General features: G+C 39.6%; 2 protein-coding genes across 8 annotated transcripts in view; both read right to left on the bottom strand.

The window, feature by feature from the left end:
• Window positions 1-27,819, bottom strand: part of LOC129726828 (FMRFamide receptor) — a 274,529-nt gene that overhangs the window by 125,035 nt on the left and 121,675 nt on the right. The gene's annotated exons all lie outside the window — the stretch shown is intronic.
• Window positions 21,477-23,786, bottom strand: LOC129729098 (uncharacterized). The gene has a single exon (XM_055687579.1). It carries the CDS (start codon window positions 23,784-23,786, stop codon window positions 21,477-21,479), a length of 2,310 nt encoding a protein of 769 aa, XP_055543554.1.

Consider the following 27,819-nt stretch of genomic DNA (forward strand, 5'->3'; position numbering starts at 1 on the left):
GCAAGCGCATTATACAGTTTTAACTGAACTGCACAAAAATTTGTCAAAAAGTTCACATTCAACAATTTTACAAGAAAAGTAACGGCAGTTTAGACTGTGTATAATTTCTTCTATACCTCAACAGCAATTCGCCAGGAAGGTAGTGAAAGACCGACTAAAGTAATGACCAAAAGAGTACTTCGTTCTTCTTGTATAAGTCATAGATCAAGTCCAGTGGTTTGGCTATCAATCCAGATGTGTACTAGAACAAATGATTGAAGAAAATTTTGATTCTATTTTTTCACAAACACCATGCCGATGGGAGGTATGTGTTTTGGCCAGATAAAACATTATCATATTACATAAAAAAATACATACGTTCCTGAACACCACTCGATTCCATTCGGACCCCAAACACGAAGCCCAACGAATCTGCCAGTGTCGTCCAATCGAAATTTTTTTTGTGGAACTCTATTTTCTAGGTGATTTGGAAAATCTATACTGAGCGTCTTAGCAGAGTGATTTAAGAAATCAAAAGAAATAATTATCGGTTTCCGTTAGACTCTACTAGAAATTTGGGAAATAAATATTGAAATTCAGTCCACGCAAATATATATTTCGACTGTGACATACAGTCATCCACAGTGCTTATGTGGACCAGTCCACACTGAGGATGACTGTATGTCACAGTCGAAATATATATTCGCGCGGACAGAATTTCAATATTTATTTCCCAAATTTCTAGTAGAGTCTAACGGAAACCAATAATTATTTCTTTTGATTACATACAGTCTATTGATTACATTATACATACAGTCAGGTTTTTTTTACGCGGTGTTTCTACGAAGTTTTCTACGCGGATTTTTGAATTAACGCGGTTTTTTTTTACGCGGATTTTTGAATAAACGCGGTTTTTTTTACGCGGATTTTTGAATTAGCGCGGTTTTTTTTTCGCGGATTTTCGAATTAACGCGGTTTTTTTTACGAGGTACGTATCCCCCGCGTAAAAAAAACCTGACTGTATATGTAATAAGCAGTTTTAAAATGAATATGACTTTTCCCAACTTTATTCGCAATTTTTCACATATAATAATTATTATCTAAAATTTTGTAAAAATATTTGTAACTATCTGGACCCGGCAAGCTCCCACCCACTCCAACGCGAGGATAAAACCGTGCGCCTCCTTTCACTGTTGCATCGATGGAGACGCCAAATAACCATCGCACAGCGTTCTAGCAACCGATATGCAACTTCGAACAAAACAATTTAGCAGATCGGTGCCCACGCTTTTGCATTCTTTTTTCGCTATTCTATTCTGCATTGATTTTTGCTCCAATAGTTTGAACATATAAAAAAATCTATTTTTATGCCTCAGTGACCAGACAAAAAGATGATCTTTTAGGAGAAAATTCAGTAACAATTCACAACCAACATCAACAGGGAAAAAAAAAAATAAACAGAATATCTTTCAACCATTCAAACATTGCTTAGCAGATTTTTTGGATCGTACACCCTGCGACTGTTGAAACCATTTCAACCATTTAGTTTACCTACTCGAAGATTTTCTTTTTAGTTAGAAACCGAATTTCTCGACTAACGACAATTTTTTTTTCTTGTGCCCATTATTATACCTAACGTCGCGAGGAATGCATATCAGACGCGCTATACACAGCACTGCCTGTGACAAGAATTTCATTGTGGGGGGGTAGTAAGGTAATTACATAATTTCTGGATGACGCCTTAGTAGCTTATCTGTTCTGTGGTTCTATGGAATGAGTTTAGGAGGAAATTCGGATCTATGTAGAGCTCAATAGAAATATTATTTTATTGTTTATTATTTATTATTTTATTATCAAATTGTGCAGCATGATGGAACGCACATTCTCCTGTAATCACAAATGAGGGTTTCCGAAAGTTTCGATGGAATCCAGCATCTAAACTTCTTATCATCGCGGATAGAGTTAAAAGATGTTCTACAATGTTGTAGTCCCATCAAATTTGCGCAAGTTTGTAAAAGAAAGTTTTTTTTTCTATCTTTCAAAATAACCGGTTTAGAGCTATTTAACTAAGTCACAAGAAGAAATCTACAGGTGTAATGCTCAAACTGAAAAAAATGAAAGATTATAGCTATTCCTATAAATGTTGGTGCCTCTAGCCATTTAAACGCGTCAAAAGCTCCCATCCCCTCCAACGCGAACGATAACCGTGCGCCCCGTTCCACTGTTGAATCGATGGAGACGCCGAATAACTATTACACAGCGTTCTAGGAAACGAGTTTAGGGGGAATTTGGATCTAGAGCTCGCTAGTAATATTCTAGAGAGAAATTTTCTTTAACAGAGTAGTTGTATATAATAACGCGGTTGTTTATATGTTATTTCAAATCAGGGTGACCAAAATTTTCTATGAAATCAGATATCTAACTTACGTATCTTTGAAGATAGATTTGAAGATTGCATATCTGTCATCCAAACTCGCAAGCTGTACACTTGTGAAGTTCGAAACAAGTCTACATACCTTTTTAAGTTAGATTTTAGGTTTTAACTTGATCTATAAGTCTTTTTTATATAAGTCTTTTTAAAAATTGTCATTCAAAATAGATAGAAGAAAAAGAATGTTTCTTTTGAAATTGAACAAATACGAAAGTACTTACAATTCATAACGGTAAAAATTGTTTCATTGTCACCTTATTGATTCATGAATTATAAATTAACTCTAAACCGGTTATTTCGAAAGATAAAAAAAATTTCTTGCTTTTTCTGAGTCGTTTTTAAAATTAACGGAACATTGAAGAACAATCTTCAGTTTTATCTACAAACGAAAGATACAAAACCTCGAAGGGAGGCGCACGGTTAAAACTCGCGTTGGAATGAGTGAGAGCTTTGAGGCATTTTTTTAGCTTTGTTTCTTTTTGGTTGACCAGTGATAACACTGTGCTACAAATGAAAAAAAAAGTGCAAGAGCTAAAATGACCTAGTGTAGGTAGTAGACCTTGTTGGGCGTAACATTTGCTCATACTAGAAATTTTCCAAACACCCCTGAAATTTGAAGTTATGGTCAAAATTCCTTTTTTTGGACCTCAGCGCATACAATTATTTTCAACTCGGTCATTTCTCAACCGATTTTCAATGTTGTAGCAGTTTTGGAAAGTATAAAGATAGAGTTTTCTTAATATATACTTCAAATATAAAAATACCTATTTCTTCAAAACATGTTGAGTTTTTTGAGTTTAAATCTAATTGTTCATATTTTTTTACGCAATTTTTCAGCTTAATTTGAAATTTGTCCCTTATTTTTCTAAGAAAGGTACAACAAATACACTAGCACTTTGAACGTATATTCCATAACAAATCAATTAGAAGTGGTTTTGTGAAAATCGGTTGATATTTGGCTGAGTTCTATATTTTCAATTAAACCAGAATTTTTGGCTTCACGGTGCCAATATTGGGGAAAGTGCAAAAGCTTCTTATGTGACCTAGTGTAGGTTGTAGCTATAGTCGAGTGCTGCTTGTTCTCATACTTTAATTTTTTCAAATACTCCTAAAATTATGGTTAAAACTCCTTAGACCTTATTTTTATTTCTAGTTCGGTCATTTGTCAATCAGTTCCTTATATTTTGACCGTTTTGAAATGGTGAAAAATAGGGTTTTCAAACCAAATAGATATGTTTGCAGATTATACATACAGTCAGGTTTTTTTACGCGGTTTTTTTATACGCGGTTTTTTTACGAAGTTTTTTTACGCGGATTTTTGAATTAACGCGGTTTTTTTACGCGGATTTTTGAATAAACGCGGTTTTTTTTACGCGGATTTTTGAATTAGCGCGGTTTTTTTTACGCGGATATTCGAATTAACGCGGTTTTTTTTACGCGGTTTTTTTTACGAGGTACGTATCCCCCGCGTAAAAAAAGACCTGACTGTATATGTAATAAGCAGTTTTAAAATGAATATGACTTTTCCCAACTTTATTCGCAATTTTTCACATATAATAATTATTATCTAAAATTTTGTAAAAATATTTGTAACTATCTGGACCCGGCAAACGTTGTTTTGTCTCAAACGAATTTTGATTTATTAATAATAAATGTTGATAACTTTGAATTATAATTTGAATTTGAATAATTAAATTATAAATAATGTACCGTTCAAGTTTTACATCTGACTCCAGTCGACTAGTGTTCTATGCAGATTATTTCTTTATGGTGCTTGCTAACTAACTCAAGAACGGATCATTAATATTTTTCTCTTCACTTAACTAATTTTAAACTTTGAAGTCATTTGAATTCTCATTTGATTACACATTCTTTCATAGGTTGACTTTACGTCAAACCATGTCTCAATACATAACTTTGGTTGGTCCAGCTTTTCAAGCATGATCCGTTGGATAGTTTTGGCTTCTGTGCATCATCCCGATCATTTTAGGCTATTTTCCGGAAAAATTGGTCAAAATAGGTTTTTTTTATTACTTTCTAGAGTACGGATGGTTGTTAAATCATCATAAAAACATTTCTTGTACTCTAAAATCCTCACACTCAAAATTTGGTTCCATGTGCATAACTGGCTCTGAAGATATGTAGAAATTTGTGTTTGGTTTGTATTGCAGCCCTCCCGTTCTGAGGAGAGAGGGGTATCAAAAGACCATAAAAACATAGTTTGTCCTCGTAAAACCTCCTGATGCTAAATTTGGTTCCATTTACTTGAATAATTCTCGAGTAATACAGAAATTTTTGTTTCATTCGTATGTAAACCCTCTCCATGAATATTTCTTGCTCCCAAAAACCCTCACATGTCAAATTTAGTTCCGTTTGCTTGACAGTGATGCAGAAACTTTTATTTCTTTTGTATGGCCCCTCCTTTTCTCAGGAGGGAAATCATATGAATATTTATTGCTTTCACACATGCTGAATTTGGTTCCATTTACATGACATGAATTACAGAAATTTACGTTTTATTTATATAGAACTCCTCCTTTCCAGAGAAGGAAGGGGTGTCGTACCACCATAGAAATATTTTCTGCACCCAAAAACTCCTACGTATCAAATTTGGTTCCGTTTGCTTGATAAGTTCACGAAGTATGCAGAAGTTTGTGTTTCATAAAAATCAAAAGACGTTAACCCGTAAAGACCCGGGACGGAACTTGTTTTTTGAAAATGCTCGTTCTCAGCACTGAAACGGCCGATTTGGGAAAACTTGGAATTTTATTCAAGGGGAATAGTTTGAATTCACTAAAGTACGAGTTCTTATGGACACTTGATTTTCTCCAAATCTGTGCATGCTAGAAAATTTTTTTCACCATCTTTGGATTCAGAAGACGTTACTCTAAAAATATAGAGCTTGAAAATTGAAGAGCTAAGTTGAAACCTCCCGTGGGAGACTGAGAAAATCAGGTTTCCGTGAAAATACGTACTTAGGTGAATTTAAACTGGGTTTTCTCAAAATGTTTGCATGCTAAAATAAATATTTCATTGCGTATGGATTCAGGAGACCTTACCGCAAAAATGTATAGTTTAAAATTTGAAGAACGGTTTTTTGTTTGTTTTTTATAAAAATACGTAGTTTTGTGATTTTGAACTGAAATAATTTGGAAACTCCGAAATTCACTCTTACATACATATTTCATCCGACTGACATGATTTGATACATGGAGCAATTGATACGTATGAAAATTCCCAGTGTTTGTTCAATCTGTTTGAAAAATTAGAAAAAAACACAGACATATTTGCGTCTCACAAAAACGGGGAGGGGTCCAGAGGGGTGGCACCTTTACCAAAACTTAGAACTACTATTCCCCTTGAATAAAATTCCAAGTTTTCCCAAATCGGCCGTTCCAGTGCTGAGAACGAGCATTTTCAAAAAAGAAGATCCGTCCCTGGTCTTTACGGGTTAAAACTCTAACGACATCTGTTTTGCATTTTGTTTTGAGACAGAAATGTGCGAACCTCCATAATCTGAGAATAAATTGTCCGATTTGTACTTAATTTGGTTGGTTGTGTTCGTCTTAACACAGAGCATTTTTGTACGGCAAGAAACTTTGTGAAATTTTGAGGAAGAAACTTTAAAAGAAAAGAGATAGAGGACATATTGCGTTTTTAGAAGCCGTTGGAAGTTGGAGTTGATTTGTTTAATAATTGACAACCTTCACTACTGCTAGATTTGTTTTCAACTACAGAGGTTTTATTGACACAACTGGAGAAGTACCTTTTAAAGTTTTCATAGGATTGGTTTCAGTTTCGAAAAATTTGTACCGTGTAATCTTGACGGAATAGGAATCAATGTAGATGAATAATCAAAAAGAAGTGACCAATTATCCAACGAAGCAAACCAATTTTAAAAATTTTCTCCCCTCTTAACAACTGTGTGCTTATATTGAATGTGCATCACACCATCTGCTGTAGAGAGAGCGCTGAGTAATAGTTTCTCTGTCGAATAAACAATCTTTATTTGACAGAGCAGAAGCCCAGAGCAATTCTCGCTGAAACTAGGCCACTAGGTGCACAAGGTCTTTCAAATTTGGTATAAATGCACATAGTTATTAGAAATAATATTTTAAAACTCAGTTTGGAAAATAGGTTCAATTGTTGGGTTAACACTGATGCTCACCTAACTTTTTTTTTGCGTCTTACAGCATTTTTTCTCAGCTTTCCAGTGCTGATCTTGGATTGAAAATCGGTAGTTGCGAACACGGTCAAAATTGCATTTTTCTGATATAATCCAAGATGGCGGCCTGAATTCTGATTACTTCAAATGAAAGCCCTATCATTCCACTTTACAGAAAAGTGGTACTTGTAGTACTTTAAATAACGAATTTGAGAGATATAGCTCAAATAATACATCAAGAAGTGCAAAAATTTCAACTTTTCTGATTACCGTTTCACCCCTTGGTGACCAAGGGGTCAACAAATACGATCAAACAAAAATGACATTATCATTATTTCTCTATTTCAAATAATTATGGGCATTTCTATCGAATTTGAAAGACCTTGTTCACCTAGTGACCTAGTTTCAGCGAAAATTGCTTCCCAGTGAAACTCTTGTGAACAGCCCATCCGCACACGTAAGATGAGTGAAAGAAATTGCTTGGCGCAGTACGCAGAATACGCAGTACGCACCCATGATGAATTCTGAATCTTCCTATAATATTTCTCTTTTAGTAACAGGGAAGCTAAAAAAATTGCTCCCTGAGAGAGAAAACAATTGTTTACCCCTCGCACGCGATTAATAAGAGTAAAACTGAACTCTGCGACTGAAATACTGTAATACAACTAAGGGTCAATCCATTAATGATGTCACGCATTTAGGGGGGGAAGGGAGGGGGTTTCGATTTATGTGACATTTTGTAACATATGGGGGAGGGGGGTTAGCTTGAGTGTGACATCACATATCAACTCAATAAAAATTTATGAATGAATAAAAAAAGACATATAGTTATTACCTCAGAGTTCAACTCAGAACTATCTATGAAACTTGCATCATTTATTCATAGTTCTACGATCCGGTTTTTTACTTATGGTTTGCTTGACGTTAAAAATGACATCTAAAGCATAATGTTCATTAGTTTTATTTTAACGTGCATGTTTGTCTATGAATGACAGCGCAATTTTATTCATTTCCAGGCTCTCTCAATCCTACAAAAATTGTGATAAGACGTGAATAAGAATACTTGGCTATTGTAACATGTGGAGAAGATTTCGATTGCGAATTGATTGAAGAAGAGGGACTAAATATGGATGGTCTTGCAGAAATCAGCATAATGCTGCAGTTACTGCTTTCTCTGTCGTCGGTAAGCGACTCCATCAACAAAATCCTCGGAATGAGGATTAAACGCCTTTTCTAGTTATCTTTTATAATCTTCTTTTCCTCTCAGTTTCAGCTTTCTTTCAGTAAAATCGTTTTAATTAGAATGCATTTTCTCAAATTTCTCAATTTTTAGTCAATCATAACCAAAGAAGGGGTAGGGAGGTATAAAAACGTGACATAATTGAAGGTGAGGGGTCAAGGAAGTTGTGACAGTTTGAGACAAGGGGGAACGAGGGGAATTAATTATTTCCAAATTCAAATTTTGCGTGACATCATTAATTGATGGTCCCTATATGTGGTTAGTTACTCACTCTGTGTGAGAGAAAGTCTAGTTCTCTAAGGCGTTTGACAGGTAGAGGAGGAAATGGGAGGAAGAATCAAGAGAACGGAAGAAGCCTGAATATTACAGACAAAATTATTAAATTTAAAATCAAAATCATTTGCCGAAAATTGCAATTTTATTTCTAATTTTATTTTTAATTTTAATTTGCAATTTAAATTCAAATGCATAGACCATATCTGACAACCCTGCCGCTTAAAATTGGTATTATTTTTAGTTCCTTGACTAATTTTCTTCAGAATGCAATGTCTGTATAACATATTCAGAGAAATATTTGTAGCCATAATTTAAAGAAAATAAGAAATTTTGACGAAAAATTCTATGAAAAAGGAGGGTCTCACGGAACGAGAGGTGGTGCAATCGACTCTAAAGTTTTGATTTTTGCATAGTGACCTCATATGTAGTGATCCCCAAAGTTTAACGCAAATCTGAGAAGATCGTTGACATGAGGTGTGCACTAGGGTGGGACAAAAAATAAATGTTAGCTCCCATGCACTTTTCGTGTTCCTTAGAGCAAGCCCACCAGTTGCTAAATTGAAGTTTCTAAAGCTAGTTTAGCAACTCTCATCATAACGCGGCAACTACACCGGGCGTCGCTATCTTGGTTTGGGAAATAACAATCCTCACCTCGGGTAGCAGCGAGTTATTAAATTTGGCAACGCGATAGCAACGAGCCGAACCGTTGCTATTTGATGAAATGTCAAGTTGTATTTTTTTTGTGCTCGATAGTAAATGTTCGTAATAATATTACGAAAATAAGAGTGTTTCGAATGCGGACATAGTTGGTCGGCCCGGAAGATGAAGCACTTTGCCTCGCTTGGTTGAACACGTCATGGGACACAAGTGTCGACGTGAGACAGTGAGCAACTCCATTTTTATTCTGATTGAACTGAAATTTTGCACAGGATGTTTTTTCAGGCATTTATTCGCAAAGACATGAATATGACATTTTGTATGTTTTTTTTTTTGAAATTCGAGATGACCATTTTGGTTGGCACTCTAACCTACACAAAGAAAGGTCAAGTCCTTACAAGATTGGCCAACCCTGGGTAATATTTAAATAAACCTGGAAGATTTGAGCGAAACTGCTCGAAAGGATTACCGACTATTGTTGCTGACACTTTTGACGACATGTTAGTCCCAATTTTTCCGTTGCATCCATTTTTCTCCTCTACCACTGTTTCAATTTTCAAAAACGCTATCGAAAGCGGCGTCGGAAATGAAAATAAAAAACATTGTTAGAACGCTGGATGGCACCTTCCTCGGCATGGCGGTCAATATTTGGCCATTTTTTCAGGCTCAGAGCAGCCCCAAATCTTTTCAAATTCACGTATAAAAATATTTGTTCCGCGAAATCATTTTCTTCGTCACTAGAATCAACCAAATACTCAAGAACAATTTTTGCGTTCTGCATTTTTTTTGGCTGAAAATTTGCAAATATCAATAGCAAACTATAGGTACCGAGACAGCACAAAATACAACTAATAACAGTTCGCCAGCTTTGAATAGAATAGTCATTGGAGGCAACGTTGCTGGACTGTAAGTTTACGCTTATCACCCCAGCTTTTACGGGGCCGATTTACCCGGCGGGCGGTGTAGCACTGGGGTACTTTACCAAAAGGGGGATAGATTGGGTGGAGTTAAAATTTAATTAAGACAAATGAATAAATAAGAAATAAATAAAATAAAACAAAATAAATAGAAAACAGAAAAGGACACGTTTTTTAGGTCCGCTAAAAAAAAGAATCGCGGCGGGAGCGTGAAGTGTGGTCCTCAGTGCGTGGGTGAGCGAAATAAATAAGAAACGCTGTGAGAAGTGCCGTGTTAAGGAAACCCGAACGGTGCGTGTGTCCTCCACCCCCCCCCCCCCCCCCCCCCCGTGAAATACACCCCGTCAGTGCGGAAAAGCCGCTACAAAGAGTGCTGGATCGCCACGCCAGCAGCGAGTGGCCTAAATTATTCACTGCCAACGGCTTCCTTTCACAAACCCGCCATTGCGAGGAGTCGGCGAGGAGGACGGAAGAGTAGGTTAGTGCTAGGTTTGTCTTCTTTATTATTAATTTTATTTAGTGTTTCGCGGTTATTTGTTTATTCGTATTAAATACTTTCCACCCAAGTAAATCTACGTTGTGTAGAAGTACCCCAGTGCATCGCCGCCCGCCGGGTAAATCGACCCCGTGAAAGCGGGGGTGGTAAGCGATAACTTACAGGACGTGCCATGGTCTTACGGAATTACTTTAATTAAACATATAAGGATAAAAAATCGATGCAGCACAAACGAAAAACTGCAACAGAGTTGTGTTATCGACAATTTGAGAAAACGAGAAAACTCAGAACAAAATCGTGTTAAACGGAAGGAACATTTCAAAAAGCAAAAGAAACACAAATCATGCCGGAAACGATTGACTGACATTTAAGTTGGTTATTGCTAGATCCGCAGAATTTCGGGGAAGTACGACACAAACATTTTGCCAACGCCAGCTGGTGACGGTCTTCAAAAATTGGCAACTGCCGGTGTGAAAAAGAAATAGTGGAATTGGTAATCCGCAATAGCAACGACCGGTGCGAAAATCGGTTGCTATCCAAAATAGCAACGGCCAGCGTTGTGAGAATAGCAACTCAAATGGCAAACCACCGGTGCGCTTGCTCTTATGGGTTCCATAACAACTGTGTAACTTGCCACACTTTGAAAATTAATTCCACGCGAAATTATAACTCATACTTAAGCAAGTCTGCAATAGCAGCATGCTGCAGCAGTATTGCTAGTAAAATTCAATGGTGAGCCGTCCATCAGATATTCAATCAGTTTGGGGTGAATAGCTGTTTCTACAAGCATCGTAGCGCCTTACAGTCTTCAGAAGAGTTTTTTCCAAGAAAATTTCCTACAAATATCATGTATTGATATATTTTTAGGACCCAACTGAGAATTCATAGAGAATCAGTTTTGAAAAAGTGAATTTTCCCATATAAAATCGTATGGAAACTTCAAAAATCGGGCGCAAATCAGGCGTTCCACCGATCGATCTGAAAAATTACACAGTTGTTATAGAATCCATAAGGAACACGAAAAGTGCATGGGAGCGAAAAAATAACACCATCGCTTTTTTCCTATACCATATAACCAGTCCCAGTGTAGTGTGCACACTTGGGATGGAATGACCCATATATAAATTATTAACATGCAACTAACATAATATTCGTTAGTTAGTTAGTTTCACTTTAGATAACGTACATTCCCCCCCCAAATCGTCCCCTCAATGCTAAAACTAGATAACTCGAAATTTGACGTTTCGAGAAAAACGAGTTAGAAAATTTGACCAATTTTGGTTATGACGATTCAAATGCCATTTTGAATGGCTCATATTTTCTGAAACGCATCCAAATCATTTCGGGTCTGTTAAGCAAATAGAACCAAATTTGGCATGTGGATGTTTTTAGGAGTAACAAATATGCCCATATTGGTTTGACACCCCTCCCTCTTCTGGAAGAGAGGGGTTCCATACAAATGAAACACAAATTCCTCCACATCTCGAGAACTAACCAAGCAAATAGGACCAAATTTGGTAGGTGGATGTTTTTAGGGGTAAGGCGTCGTACATAAATTACGTAACGCTAAAAATCTAGATCTCAGACCCCCTTCCCCCCCCCCCTATGTAACGATAAGTAACGTTCGACATGACTCCCTCCCCTAAAATTACGTAACGCTGATCAGCCTGACCCCCCTCCAAAATTTTCAATTTCGAGCAAACATCACAGTAACGTAACTGTCTCTACTACCTCCCCTCCCCCCTACGTAACAATAAGTAACGCTGATTCAAACCCTCTCCCCCCCCCTTCATGCGTTACGTAATTTGTGTACGACGCCTAACAAATATATCCATAATGGTTTGACACACAAGGGACGGGTTTCATACAAACGAAACACGAATTTCGCACAGCTAGAGAACCAATCAACTTAATACAACCAAATTTGGTATTTGAATGTTTTTAGCGGTAACAAATGGTTTGACTCCCCTCCCTCTTCTGTGAGGGAGGGTTCCATACAAATGAAACACAAATTTCTGCTTATCTCGAGAACTAACCAACTAAATGGAACCAAATTTGGCAGGTGAATGTTTTTAGGGGTAACAAATATATCCATAATGGTTTGACACCCCTCCCTCTTCTATAAGGGAGGGGTCCCATACAAATGAAACTAAATTTTCGCACAGCTCGAGAACCAGTCAAGCTAATATAACCAAATATGGCAAGTGATTGTTTTGAAGTAGAATACTTCTCTCAGGAAGTTCGGCTACATAGAGATGTGAAATGGAAATCTAAAACCGAAAAAAGTGAAAAATATGTCCAATTTCAAATGCTAATAAATCGGTTAGTATTCGATGGATTTCCTTCGTTCTTGCAGCAATAGATTGGAAAATCTTCTAAGATTCTTCCCAAAATAAGATAATTGTAATTTTATTATTCACACTTTTGTACTATTGAAAATAGTCAAGCCTTGTCAAAACGAAAAATTCGACCTCTGATTGGTCGTTATATGCTTGCTTCCCAAGCACGGTCGACAGGATCATATACCTTGCAATTGAAAACATGCTATTTGGCCTATATAAGAGCCTGTTCCAGCCGGAGCCGCTCATAATAGTTCTAGACAGCGACAACAGCAGTCCTTCCTTAGCAGCAGCACATTTGCCTGTGGTTGGTCACCACGTCTCAGGAGCAGCGCGGTTTTTTCAGCGTGTGTCGCCAGACAGCCATTATTCCCCCGTGTTGGGGCAGCATGAAGATTGCCATCAGGAAATCCAATTTCGGAAATCAAAATGCCTTTTTCAAGGCAAATAAACAAGTAATTGAAAGATAATAATTTTTGTCAACGCAAGCAAGCATTCTGTGTTGCATCCTAGCAATTTAAATTTGTCGCACCCGTCTAATTTACTGAATGTGAAATAGCTTCCACAGTGCATGTTGTCCGTGTATCTGAATTTCCCCAATGTTAGGGCAGCTCAAAGGTTGTAATTAGCAACCGATTCTGAACCGCAACATGCTATTTTCAAGGCAAATAAAGAAATAATTGAAGGTTAATAATTTTCTGGCATCAACACAAGCAGACATTCTGTGCGGGATGCAATCAAATTCTGTTGTAGTTGTCTAATTTTTACTTCTACTTTATTTAGTAAACCCCCCACTGCAGAGGCAGCGGAAAGGCTGCGATCAGCATGACCATCTTTGAATAACAAACTGCCCTGTTAGACCGCATTCACAAAGACAGTTAGTTCGACTATGCAGAGCTAATATGAAGTCGATTCAATCAATCAGCATAAACAGAATTTCGTCGTCTCCCAGCTGTCAAGTTGCAACATGATGCAACACGCAACAGCGAGCAAACGAAATCGCTTGATGTTATAAACCGCAATAAGATACGGGTTAAACCCGTTGCGTGTGTGAGAGCACCATCGGTGTTTATTCGCTGGATACAAAAATCATATGCGAATTGTGGAATAATTCGTCTAAAGAACATAAGGAAATGGTAAACCTGAACTGAAAGGCGTGGCCTATTACGTAGCACCCTTCGGCTATAAAAGAGTGTTTCTGGGAAAACTAGCTACATTCATTAGTCGGAAGGTGAACTGGATGGACCGTCCACAACATTGACAGCAGTAACAGCAGATATCGGCACTCAGCAGTAACAGACCATAGCAGTGGGTCGCGCCCGTGGCTGCCTTCAAATTAAACAAATCACTTGCCCTGTGGTTGGTCACCACGTCTCAGGCCTCTGCCAGGCTGAACGCCAACGCGAGCGACCGGGCGAGATTTTTGCGGTACATCAGCCGGCACTTCCTCTAATGGAAAAGTAGGATCATTTTGTTTAGAAGAATATTACTGTCGGTAATATTACAGAGATGCGATTGCATCATATCCGATATGGAATTGAACAATTGTTCTTTTGAGGACAAATAAAACACTTTATTTAAAGAGTTAATAGCTTTGGGTACCAGTAGCAGTATGGTAACAGCCTCAGCGATAGGTGCAGCCGGTACTTCCCTAAGGCCGATGTAATAAGGAAGTAAATGGAAGCGGCACGTCGAAACAGTTCGGGTGTTCTTGGACGCGCGTCATTTTTCGTACGATAGCGGCGGTATTAGCGGTAGATGCATTTGTCAACACTTACTCCAGTAAAGCCGTGTCTAATTTTCAATGTGAAAACACCTTTCTATTGTGTTGGCCGTGCGCATTAGGCCTCTGCCAGGCTAAACGCCATAAGCGGCGCGAACCGATACGCCGGCCGTAGGTTAGTTTACAGCCGTAAGTAGAGTGTATAAAAGTATTCTACTTCAACCTTGCGGTCGTGGCTTTGCACACAACCCTCCTGTGATTTTTTAGGTGTAACAAACATGTCCATAATGTTTCGACACCCTTTCTTCTTCTGGCATATCTTCATATACTATTTCGAAATCTAAGATGGCGACTTCCGGTTTCTGAGAAACAGCGGCAAATGACAATATACCACCCAATATGGGTATTTCCGGAATTATTATGATGCACTGAAGCCACAAATCAACCTCAGATATTATTTTGAATTGTAAGATGGCGACTTTCGGTGTCTGGAAAACAGCCGAAAATGACCAAATAACACCCAATATGGGTGTTTCATCAACCAGAATGACGAACAGGTGCCAGAAATTGTCTCCAAATGCCATTTTGAAATCCAAGATAGCGACTTCCGGTTTCCGAAAATTAGCGGCATATGACCAGATACCACCCAATATGCGTATTTACGGAATTGTTATGATGCACTGAAGCCACAAATCGACCTATCAACCTCAGACAACATTTTGATTTGTAAGATGGCGACTTCCGGTGTCTGGAAAACAGCCGAAAATGACCGAATAACACCCAATATGGGTGTATATCTTCAACCAGAATGACGCACAGGGGCCAGGAATTGTCTCCAAATGCAATTTTAAAACCCAAGATGGCGACTTACGGTTTCTGAAAAACAGCCTGAAGTAACCAAATACCATCCAATATGTGTATCACCGGATCCAGAATGATGCAAGGAGCTAAAAATTGACCTCAGACACCAGTTTGAATTGTAATATGGCAACTTCTGGGAAACAACCGAAAATAACCGAATACTACTACATATGGATATTTCCGTAATCGAAATGATGTATAGAAGCCAAGTATTAACCCTGGACACCATTTTGGATTCGAAGATGACCACTTTCAGTTTCTAGAAAACAACGAAAATAACTGAAATGCATTCAATATATCTCCGGAATAAAGGTGATGTACAAAAGCCAAAAGTCGAGGATGTTGACATTCCGATAAAACCAATCATTTCAAATGATATTAACAAATCGCAAGGTATCAATGAATTTGAAATGTTTAAAATTATTGAATTGAACACTAAAACAGGCGAGACGGAATTAAATAAATAAATTATGGATCACTTTGATTCAAATGTGGTTTTCACCAATTAAGACACCCTATAAAGTTTTATTGAGCCTTCAACGGAAGCCAAATAGTGTTGAGTCTTTGAAAAATACTGTTTCCAAAGCATACGGGACGGGAAAACTACGTAAAGCGGCAAAACGTTATGGTGTACCATATGCAACGGTCCATCGCTACCTTCGGGAGCGACATACCTAGACTCTCGATCTTAATGCAACCTCGAAAGCCACATAAAATGTGACCAGGCCAAGCGAAATCTCTAATACGATATAAAACATGTTATTTCTTCATATTACATAATTTAAATAAGGTTCATTGAATTAATTCGTTGACGGAAACTGTTTTTATTGTATTGATTATATAAATTATGATGCAAATTGTTTCATAATTGGGACCACTCTCAAAAGTGATCCATCATTGTGTATTTGATGAGTTATATACTTATAGACAATTGGCCAGAAAAGATTTTTTGAATTCCTACATTTTCTTAAGTGATCCATAATTGTGGGGGACTGTACAAACCAACAATATTTCTGGTAGAAGCAGTGAAAAACTAACATTCGGTCTTTTAGAACTTTGGTTTTGACAGTGCTTATTCTTCCTTTCGAAGAGAAAGCTTAAAATCGGATAAAATGCATAGTGGATACATAAACAAATGGTTTATCTTCTTTTTTTGCTTTCAAGGTGCCAACAGTGACACAGAGAAGTAATCTCTGCAATAATTTGAAGGTAAGTTAAGACATGAGAGAAAAAAAATCGATAAAAACGGCGGATTTATTAACAATCCTGCTCCTGCATGGTGACTCGTCGTTGACAACTTAAACAGCGTGTACAATCTTGATCTTTTCCTTTTCACCTTTTTAACACACAAATAAAATATAAGTATAAAATATATGTCGGCAGGGTCGTCCGCATATAACCAAACTGTTCGGAAACTGTCAAAAATATATAAAAAGAAATTATTTGATCAACAGTGCTCTATTCTCGCCTTTTTTTTAGTATGTATGTTATTTTATGCTATTTTAAATAAAAAGTACCTAAAAAATACTGGGAATGTGTGCTCAACTTTTAACTAATACTGCAATAGCTGCTCATTCTGAGAATAATTGAGAAAGAGGAGTGTGCTTCGAAGTTATCTACAGTCAGTGCTTACTACGTGTTTTATTGTCGGGTGTAAGAAATGAAATGAAGCTAGAAATAACACGTCCGAATGACAAGCAGCATTTGCGCTAAACAGTCTCGGCGTGCTTCCTACTTATCTTGCAGTGAACAGATGAGTGATTAAATTGAGAGCGTAATCCAAAAGCAGTAACGTGGAAGTGGAAGTTTTTATGGCTAAAAACCGATGAAAAACATGAACAGAATTAGTGATTTAATAGACAATCTTTTAAATCTTAGCGTGAGAAGGAAAAAAAATTAAACCTAAAAATACAACAATCAGGACAACAAAACAGATAAAATTGCCTAATCAAAGTTAACATAATAAACAGTTTTCTGTTTTTTAAGCATGGGAAATTAGTAACGAAGCTAACGATAATTGTGTTTTTATTGAGTGGGAAACATTAATTATGAAGAGTAAAGAATCACCAACCCATTCTCAAGGCGGATGAGAGCTTTTATTTTGCCATTATGACACTGCTCAAATCTTTTTTTTAAGTTTAACAAAGAGCAGTTGAAACGTTTTCAAAAAGGCTTGCGAAGAAGTTTATATTAATGTATAAAAATCTAATTTTCACTACCAACACCTTGATGTATTATAACAATTCTAAGTATATTTATTGGTGGGTTCAATTGGCTTCGTTGTGCTTCTATGTTGGTTCCGGTGATTTTGGGAATGTGTGTACTGTATAACATTCGACCTAGCTTAGAATTGGCCTCCAATATTCATTCCAAACTGAAAAATTCTGGTCCAAGCCTTTTATAACACTAATAACGCAAAAGCGAAAAAAATACCGCCCCAAAGCTCGAAATAGTTGTCCTAGAGAGATTATAGCTTTTTAATCATTTCTGTGAAATTTGGTGCCTCCAGCCAGTGTAGAAATGCGTCAACTTACAAGGTAGTGTCACATAGTAATCGCTTTCCTAGTTCCTCGCTTTTTTTTTGTGAGAAAACTCACGTTTTTTTTGTGAGAAAACTCATTTAAGTCTCTGAAAAAAAATTGTGATGTTATATAATAGGTGTTTATGAATGTGACTAGGACCGCGGGTGACTTCAAAATAATACGCAACTAGTTCCGAAAAATAAATTGTATTTTAGCGATTAGGCTCAGCCAATTTCTATCACTTTATTGCCAGTGTGTTCAAACGACATGCGTTATCTCTCGCTATCAAAACCGAACTGCCACTGCCCTCGAATTGAACGCGATATGATGGGTCAGTGGTGAATATAATTGGGATCACGATCGTCGTGTGATCGTGTCATGCCTACACAAATACAAATTAAACCGATCTCGTATTGAATGATAAGGGGAAATGATCGCTACTGTGGATCACATCTTAGGGATGCTTAAATAATCGGCCTTATTTCTAATTGTGAACATACCGGCCGCCTTGAAATTATTAAATTTCAAATATTTAACTATCTTATTCAGCAAAAACTTGTACTAACTAACTGTTATTTCTCTGTTGCCATTCGATATCTGATTCGCTTATGACTAATAAATGTCCCCTTTCTGTTGGACATAGTGCTCGAAAATATCTTGGGTGGACTGTATACTTGTTGTGCTGCTTCCGTGCGGAAATGCACATCGCCGATGACCAATGAGGAACTGGTTGCATTCTACTTGATGAAAGGATCGCATCTGCTTCACGACGAGGTAACTACTACTTTTTCGGATTGACGTCTTGCTATCTGCTACTTTCGGATAGACGCCTGGGTGATCTACTAGTCGACTGAAGACTATCTGTTGCTAGGTGTATTGCATGCTGGAGGCTGCAATTGTTTGCTGATGTCGATTTGTAGGGATACACTGATGAGTGTGCATAGCTGCTCGAGGGTGTTTTTACTCCTACTAACGTCCTTCTCGGTTGGGGGATGATGGCATCACACGTTGCTGGAGCGGAGGCCTCCTGGCCTCCGCGGGTGCCCACGGCACCGATGAGGGCGACTTGCGCGTCGCGTTGTAGATTATAGCTGCATTCAAACTCCTTTGCGTCTGCTACGACTGGGGCCACCGGTATGGGTGATCAATCCAATTGATGACCTGTCTTGCGGATGCCTTTACCTGAGCTGTGCGCACAGTGCTCAGAAGAGTCCTACGTTTGCTGCAGCGCTGACATCATGTGAAACTAAAGAATAAATTGTGTGCGATACCAAAACCAACCGAGACCCAAAAACATGCTGGACGTCACAGGGCAGACTCCGCAGGGCAGACGGAACCCGGGACAAGGTGGCTACGGGAGATGAACATTTCTTGAGTTTTTTGCAAATTAATATTAAACAACTACTTAACTGGAATGCGGAGGACCTCCGCTTGGAGACCTCCGCGGTGCCGCAGCACCAATGCCCCGAAGACTAACGCTCTTCTGTGTGGGACATATCGTTATCCCGAATAGGGAGGATACAAATCTTCGAGATGTCTCTTGTGAAGACACCATCTTTAGTCCGGACGGCTACCACCCGAATGTTTCCATCTTGGCCCGAGAATATGTTGACTATTCTTCCCAACCGCCACTTCTGAGGAGGTGAATTGTCCTCTTTTACTAGGACCATGGTTCCAACCTTAATGTTGTCACGTTTTTGAGTCCATTTAGTTTTGTTGTGCAGATCGGAGAGGTATTGAGATTTCCATTTTCGCCACAGCTGCTGTACGAAGGCTTGCGTTCGTTGCCAGTGCGATAAACGATTTTCTGGTATTTCTTGCGAATCTGGCTCCGGAATTGCCGTGAGTGGTCTGCCTTTCAGGAAATGACCTGGGGTTAGCACCTAAAAATCGTTCGGATCATTGCTCAGTGGTGTAAACGGTCTAGAATTGAGGATGGCTGAAATTTGCTGAACCACGGTGTGTAGCTCATCGTACGTTAGTGTTTGGATTCCGATGGTTTTACGAAAATGGGTCTTGAAGGACTTAACGGCCGCCTCCCATAGTCCTCCAAAATTGGGGGAGCGAGGCGGGATGAACTTGAAATCAATTCCTTCCTCTTCAGCAAACTTGCTAGTGGTGTACTGGAGCTGCTGTTCGCTAAGCTGTGACCGTAATTTTTCGAGTTCTCTGTTCGCTCCAATGAAATTGGTAGCGTTATCGCACATGATGATATGGGGCTTCCCACGAATCGCAACGAATCGTTTCAAGCAGCTATAAATGCTTGTGTAGATAAATCTGCCACAACTTCCATGTGCACTGCCTTGGTCACTAGACAGACAAAAATGCATACGAAGGTTTTGATTGGAATTCCCTTACGACCTGGGTATTTAATTTGAAATGGACCGCAGAAGTCTAGCCCAACCGACGAAAATACTGCTCCAGGTGTTACACGTACCGATGATAAATCAGCCATTAACTGTTCGTGATTCGTTGGTTTGCTTCGGTAACAGGAGATACAGCGATGAATTACCTGGCGAGCGAGACTGCGAATACGAAGGGGCCAAAATTTCTCGCGTACTGTAGCTATCAACAACTGCTGCCCAGCGTGAAAATGTTTGCGGTGATAGTGCTCAAGTACTAGCTTCGTTAGCGGATGTTGATGATGTAAAATTATGGGATGCCTACGGGTCTCTGACACGGGTGCGTGACTTAACCGGCCGCCAACACGAAGTATACCATTCGTCAGGCGGGGGTTTGTCGACAATATTATTGAAGGCAACTTTAGTGGTTTTCCCTTGGAAAGGGCCGAAATTTCTTCTGGAAAACTCTCATGCTGAGATACACGTACGAGCGCATTTTCTGCTTCATTGTATTCAATCGAGGACAAGTCACCTGTGCGTAGGTTCTCGCGATTTCTTTTTGCCGAGTTGTACATGAAGCGACGTAACCAGCCAACCAATCTGATGAGTTCTGGCAGCGACGAACGTAACGTGAAAATTTCACAAGCGGTCATTACTCGAACGGGAAGAGCTGATGTTCTCTCCTCTAACAGTGATTTATCTAGATCAAGTTGTGTTTCTGATGAATTCGGCCAAGTAGCATGATCTTGACGCAACCACAACGGACCATTGAACCACAAAGATTGATATTGAAGCTGTACCGGTGTCATTCCTCGCGAAATGATATCCGCTGGATTCTCAACACCAGCAACGTGACTCCATACTCCATTTTTGGTGAGATGCTGTATTTCTGATACACGATTCGCTATAAATATCTGCCACCGGGACGGCAGTGAAGATAACCAACACTTTACAATCATCGAGTCTGTCCAGAAATAGGCGTTAGCGGGTAATTCTATGCTACTTCGCAGTTTTTCATATAGATGACTAAGAAGTAAGGCTGAAGAGAGTTCTAAGCGAGGAATGGAGAGTTTTTTTTTTTTGCGAGAGAGGTCTTCCAAAGGAGCAACGCGAGATTTAGAGGTGATCAAACTCACAGTGACTGAGCCATCTTCCATCTCACACCGCAGATATAGACAAGCCCCATAGGCTGCCTCCGAAGCGTCGCAAAAACCGTGTAGCCATACCGATTTCAAATCGTTGGTGTAGCATGTCCATTTTGGAACCGTCAGGGTTTCGAGAGTTGCGATATTCCTGCGGTATTCATTCCAGAATGTTTGAAGATCTTCTGGTAACGGATCATCCCAATCGGCCTTATGCTTCCACAAATCCTGCAAGAAAATTTTAGCCAGAACTGTGACAGGACCGATGAAGCCAAGGGGGTCAAATATACGAGCTGTATCCGAAAGTACCACCCGTTTGGTGATTGTTGGATCAGGGTTCCACTGAGGAACAACAAATAGAAAATTGTCGGAAGCTGGTTGCCATATCAGCCCCAACGTTTTATGGGTGACGTAGACGAATCAAGTTCGAGAGTAGCTCGATCGTCCCTCAGAATCTGTTGTATAGTCGATAGGAGTTCTGCGCTGTTGGAGTTCCACTTCCTCAACGTGAAGCCTGCTGAATTCATGAGCTGGATGATTTCTGCTGCTAGTGCCTTTGCCTCTTCCAAATCATCTGTACCTGTCAGCATATCATCGACGTAAAAGTCCTTTTTGATTACTCTCGCTGCAGCTTTGTGTGTGGCTTCTCCTTCAGATGCCAACTTTTGAAGGCTTTTGGTTGCCAGATACGGCGCCGAGGCTGTCCCGTATGTAACAGTGGTTAATTGGAAGGACTTGACAGGTTCGGTTGGAGAACTTCTCCATAGTATGCGCTGAAGTGATTGATCAGCATCGACTACCTTTACCATACGGTACATTTTGGTAACATCTGCCACCAATACGAATTGACGAAATCGAAACCGAAGAATGATGGAGAGTAAATCTTCCTGCACAACGGGTCCTACCATGAGTCCGTCGTTTAAGGATATTCCCGAAGATGTACGACAGGAAGCGTCGAATACAACCCGCAGCTTAGTTGTTGTGCTATCGGGTTTTAAGACCGCATGATGAGGCATGTAGTACGAGGGATAGTCACTCGCTTCCTCGTGTACTTGTTGCATATGACCCATGGAGATGTATTCATTCATAAAGGTACTGTACATAATTCTCAACTCCTCGTTCGTAGCGAATCGTCTCTCCAGTCGGTAGAACCTTTTCAGTGCGATGGATTTTGAATCCCCTAACTGACTAATTACGTAGTCCTTCTTGGGAAGTGTTACTACAAATTTTCCTTCACTGTCACGTACCGTCGTGCGTTCATAGAGTTCTTCACAGGTCGATTCTTCTACTGAATGCGTACTCTTGATGTTGCATGATTCTACTTCCCAAAATTTTGCTAGCAGCTCCCGAAGATCATGTGTCGAACACGAGTGAGTAATGGTTCTAGGAACTTCAAGTTTACTACCAGGGATACGACCCGATACAACCCATCCGAAAACAGTTTTCTGAAGAGTGGGTCCGTCATCTGTAAGCTTCATCCGCTCATTCATCAGTAAATCGTAGTAGTATTCCGCCCCAATGATGAGGTCTATCGGACCCGGTTGATGAAATTCAGGATCTGCGAGTGTTATGATATCCGGAATCGCCAATTTCTGCAAATTCACTGCATGCAAGGGTAGTTTGGATGTGAGCCTTGGAAGTACATGTAATTGAACAGTTTCCACGTATGATGAAATTGAGAATGATCGAGCCGCAATCGTTGCTTCAACCTTTCTTGTAGATTTGACTACAGAACCACCAATACCTGCTACAGACAGGTAGCTGGCACCTTCCACTAACTTCAACTTTTGAGAGAGGTTTGTGGTTATAAAGCAATATTCCGAGCATGAGTCCAATAATGCCCTGGCTAGCTGGACATTTCCATACATGTCTGATACACGCACTATGGCGGTGTAGAGTAAAACTTGCCTTGTCGAGGCAAAGATGTTGGTATTGAAGCAGTTGGATTTGATTACTTGATCTGTGGTGTTTGGTGTATGTTGCGAATTTGTGTTGGCAATAGGGTATGAGCTTGTAGATTGACTTGTGTGCTGAGTAGGTGTGGTTTGGTTCTGGGCTTGTGATTGTGTTTGCGGTGTGTTCATTGCCTGGGGACCATATTTGACTCGTGGGACGGAGGAATCATTCTGCGATGCTGCTGACGTTGCAGGCCTTTCACCAGACGATGGCGCGTTATGCAGAAGCGTGTGGTGTTTCGTCTGACAATGCTGGCACACACCTCTTGTGCACACTCGAACCAAATGCGTGGGGGAAAAACAATTCAAACACAACCCACTTCGTTTCACCTTCTCATATCGTTCACTAACTCTCATCTTCAAAAATTTCTGGCACTTGAAAGCGGAATGCGGGCTCTCGCCACAAAATGGGCATCGTTTGAACGACTGTGTTGACGCATGAACAACGGTGAACTTCGACTTCTTCACCTCCGCATGTGCTGGTCTCAGCGGAGCGATTGATTGAAGGACGAAGCAATGATTCCGAAGAAAATTAACTAGCTCGTCGTATTTTGGAACTTCTTTCGAGCTATGATGCGATTCCCAGTGTCGCAGCGTGACTTGATCCAATCTCGAACACATCATATGTGCCAAAACAGTGCTCCATTGCGAAGAACTTTCTCCCACCTTTTCCAACATTTGCAAGTTTTTATCGAACTCGCTAATCACTTGGTTTAAGCCGTCGTAACTCTCCCGCTTCATTGGCTCCACAGCGAACAATGCATCAAGATGCGCTTTTACTATTAATTTGCGGTTTTCGTAGCGCTTTTTTAACAGATCCCATGCGATTCCATAGTTGGCTTAAGCTCACAATAAAGGTCTTCTGTAGATTGCATTACCTCGACATTTTCGGCCTCACGCCTTTCAGCAAGCATCTGCACCCGCGTAGCGCGTTCAGCTGCAGCTTCTTTAGAGTCAGTTGATTCTTTTTCGTCAGCATCCTCGACCAGCAATTCTATTTTTCTCAAACGGTGTAAAACTTTTTCATTGCCGTTTCAAGAAGCTCTAGGCGACTCTCAACTTGCCCTATATGTTTCTCTGCTTTGAATTTCTGGAAAAACTTTCTGGCACCCTCGAACGTTGCCAACAACTGCCTCTCCTGCCCTTTTAAATCACGCAAATCACTAGCCATACTTAATTATTTGCACTCTCGAACTAATATATCAAATGGTAATGTTCACTATGTTAGTATAACTTCACTTCAGTTAGTCTATTATTAATATTCCATAAAAAATGGTTCACTTTGATTCACCGTTGACAATACGCAATCGCGATTCGACTCGACGTCCCACGGATGACAGAAAATGAATCAACCCAATTTGACTGCAGCGAGGGGAACCAACCAGGTGAACAACCGAGCGAAATTATAGCCAGCAGAACCAAGACCAACCGTCAATCTAAGCAGGGATCACAAAATTCGCATGCAATGAAAGTACCAGTTTCCACCAAATCATTTTAATTCTCTACCCTTTTTTGATGAGCATCACATGCTTGATGCCACCACAGATAACATGCAAGTGTCTACTTCCCTCTGACCGCTGATTTTTGTAGTTACTGAGCTCGTCCAAACTGCCGATCGATGTCCTCACGTTGATTAGCCGCTACCATCATCCATCACCGTAACCACGTTTTATTCAACAAAGCACTCCAACTGCAATCGCGATGGCGGCTAACCCACGCCACGCTACATGCCACGATCGTAATGGCGAATCCACACCACTGCGTCTATTGTTCAATTGTTCCGCGCACTTTCACTAGTTCGCTAGTCACCGTACAGTCCCACCGGTTCACAGTATCCGGCTCGAAGGACCAAAAAATGTTTATGAATGTGACTAGGACCACGGGTGACTTCAAAATAATACGCAACTAGTTCCGAAAAATAAATTGTATTTTAGCGATTAGGCTCAGCCAATTTTTATCACTTTATTGCCAGTGTGTTCAAACGACATGCGTTATCTCTCGCTATCAAAACCGAACTGCCACTGCCCTCGAATTGAACGCGATATGATGGGTCAGTGGTGAATATAATTGGGATCACGATCGTCGTGTGATCGTGTCATGCCTACACAAATACAAATTTTGATTACCGATCTCGTATTGAATGATAAGGGGAAATGATCGCTACTGTGGATCACATCTTAGGGATGCTTAAATAATCGGCCTTATTTCTAATTGTGAACAATAGGGGTACCAAAATTCACAGCAAGTTATAAATTTTCTTTTTTTTTTCAGTTTGTTGACCAATGTAATTTAATCGACCCGAAGCACATTAAAACCCCAGTAACTCGCAAAAGGAGAAGACAAGCACTATAACACGCAGCACTATAACACGCAGCCCTTCTCAACAGGTAACAATGCAAAAGTGTCTGTGGCCACATTGACCACTTACAGATATGTTATGGATATTCCCACGATTTAATGATTGGCGTTTGGAACGCGAATATTTCAGCGAAACTTAAAACTTCGCTAACCTATGAAAAATGTGATCGATAATTATTATTGTCTAACGAGAACGGAAAAACCAAATTTTCCGAATAAAATGGCTTTGCCTCGCAGAGCACAAGGTTTGTGTAACAAACTGAATATATTTTTATAATGTTAACTCAAGCAGAAAGATCATGTTGGTGGTGATGCACGCCTCTTCTCTGTCTGTCTGCCAACGAACGACGTTAAACATTAAAAAATCTAGAATGTAGGCCATAATTAATAACTTTTATTCGTACTAACCTACTAAGTTGCAACCGTCACGTGCAACACCGACCAAGTCAGATGATCGATGGATACTATCAGCTGTACTCAAAACTGCTGCCGGTGCCCTACTTTCAGCCAGCAACATGTGTCACGTGTGTGTCAATCATTCTCGAGCATACTGTGTAAAGGTGGCCTTATTAACGACCACATTTCGGCCCAGTCCGGTCTTCCGACCGACGACGTGTCACTCCCTCCCACAATGGTAATGGCAGACAGCATCCATTGCAGTAAGAGGAAAGCGAGAAAAAAAAGGTTGCGCACTTTATTTGTTTACGCGTGATGTCGAAGGTTTTCTCCGGGTGTATTTGAGTTTGACGCTAGGAAGCGGGTTTCGAATGTTTTTATGAGTAATTGAAATGGGTCTCTCAAACCATGCTTAGTATCAAACTAAACCGCACTGAACCCAGTTTTGGTCTGAAAAAGTTTGGTTGGGAACACGGGAAACGTATTTTGCTATGACGCACCCATAAAAGCTATTTCAAATTGGGTTGAAATTGCCTGTCACTTGCAAAGGCCCAAATGATAACAAAATCATATCACACCTCCAGCTTTGAGTTGGGAAAATCGAAGGCGAAAACAATCAGCCGAGTATAGGTATTTTTCTGCAGCTTGAAGTTGTATAAACTGAACCCTGCACTGCTTCACTATTTTGGCATATTCACCCGGTTACTCGGACACTCGGTTGAAAGTTAGCAAAAGTTGAAAGAAAAACTGTTTATTAGTGATGTGGGTGTAAATTTTGAAATGTTTTGGTTTTGAAAATAAACCAAAAGTTAGAAAGCAGTGTTTCCTCTCTTCTACGTAATAATTAAATCGGTGATAAAACCCCGTCACATGTTAATTTTGGTTAAACCAATTCTTATTTGTCTGGTTGGTCATCCATATTTTTGCCCAATCGGATGGGGGAATGTGTTTGATGCGGAACTCTGAACGAGTGAAAACTGATTTATTTTTATACGAAGCGCGGTCCGGTTCGTCAACAAACTCTTCTCGCACAGGTTTGTATATTAATAGACAAAACCGGCAAACGGAGACCCCCTCCGACGTCGCGCACAGAATAGGTAAATTAACTCCAAACTGTTAAATATTTACCTGTCTACCCACAGAAGTACACAGCATTTTCCGAACTTTTTAGCCAATATTATTGACATACATATTTATGTACAGACTGGTATAATCTGTGACCGACAGATTGCCTGTGATCCTGCGAAAAATCCAATTAGCGTACATTAATCAGTTTCACTCGCTTTTACCTCTCGGTTGGCGGAAAAAAAACTAAACAACGTTTATAAATCACACTCCATCCGTTTATAAATCACAACATCCATCAAATCGGATAAGTCTGGCCGAATCGCACACAAACAAGCGCTAAAAATAATTAGAAAACAGATTCCCCGTTTTCCCTTATACTTCCGTTGGAATGTTTCTCCTTCAAAGTTTCACTGTCATTGCAATCTGTATCGATAGCGTTTGGTTAGTGTAGCGAAAAGCTTGTGTACAATCAGGATTTGGGTTGATTTCTCCGAAATAATTAAATTGATGAACATACGTTCGTCGTTGGCTCTCTGGTGGGGGAAGAAGCTGCCCAACTCAGAAAAGGAGGTCCATCGAAACCGCAACAAAACGAAGAGCAATTTCATCTGAGCTAGGCATTGAAGGATATCAAACTGCGATTTTCAGTTTCTAGGCCTATTCCCGGAGTTGAAAGTATCAGGTTTTTAATTGTTTTCCACGTTGGTTTCGGGAATACCAATACTGGAAAGTATTTAAGTATAAAAATGGCGTCAGACATCGATTGTTGGTCTCTAGATGTCATCCCGATTCCAAATATAACAACGTTTCGACAATCAAAAGTGCCTTATTAGATAAAATTGTAGGGAAAACCAAGTACCACAACTTCGTCTACTACTTTTATGATTGAATATGAAACAATCTAACACTCATCCTTGTCACTTTCTTTGAACATTTGCGTAATGCTCTAGGG

Source organism: Wyeomyia smithii, chromosome 3, assembly GCF_029784165.1.
Source record: "Wyeomyia smithii strain HCP4-BCI-WySm-NY-G18 chromosome 3, ASM2978416v1, whole genome shotgun sequence".
Lineage (NCBI taxonomy): Eukaryota > Metazoa > Arthropoda > Insecta > Diptera > Culicidae > Wyeomyia > Wyeomyia smithii.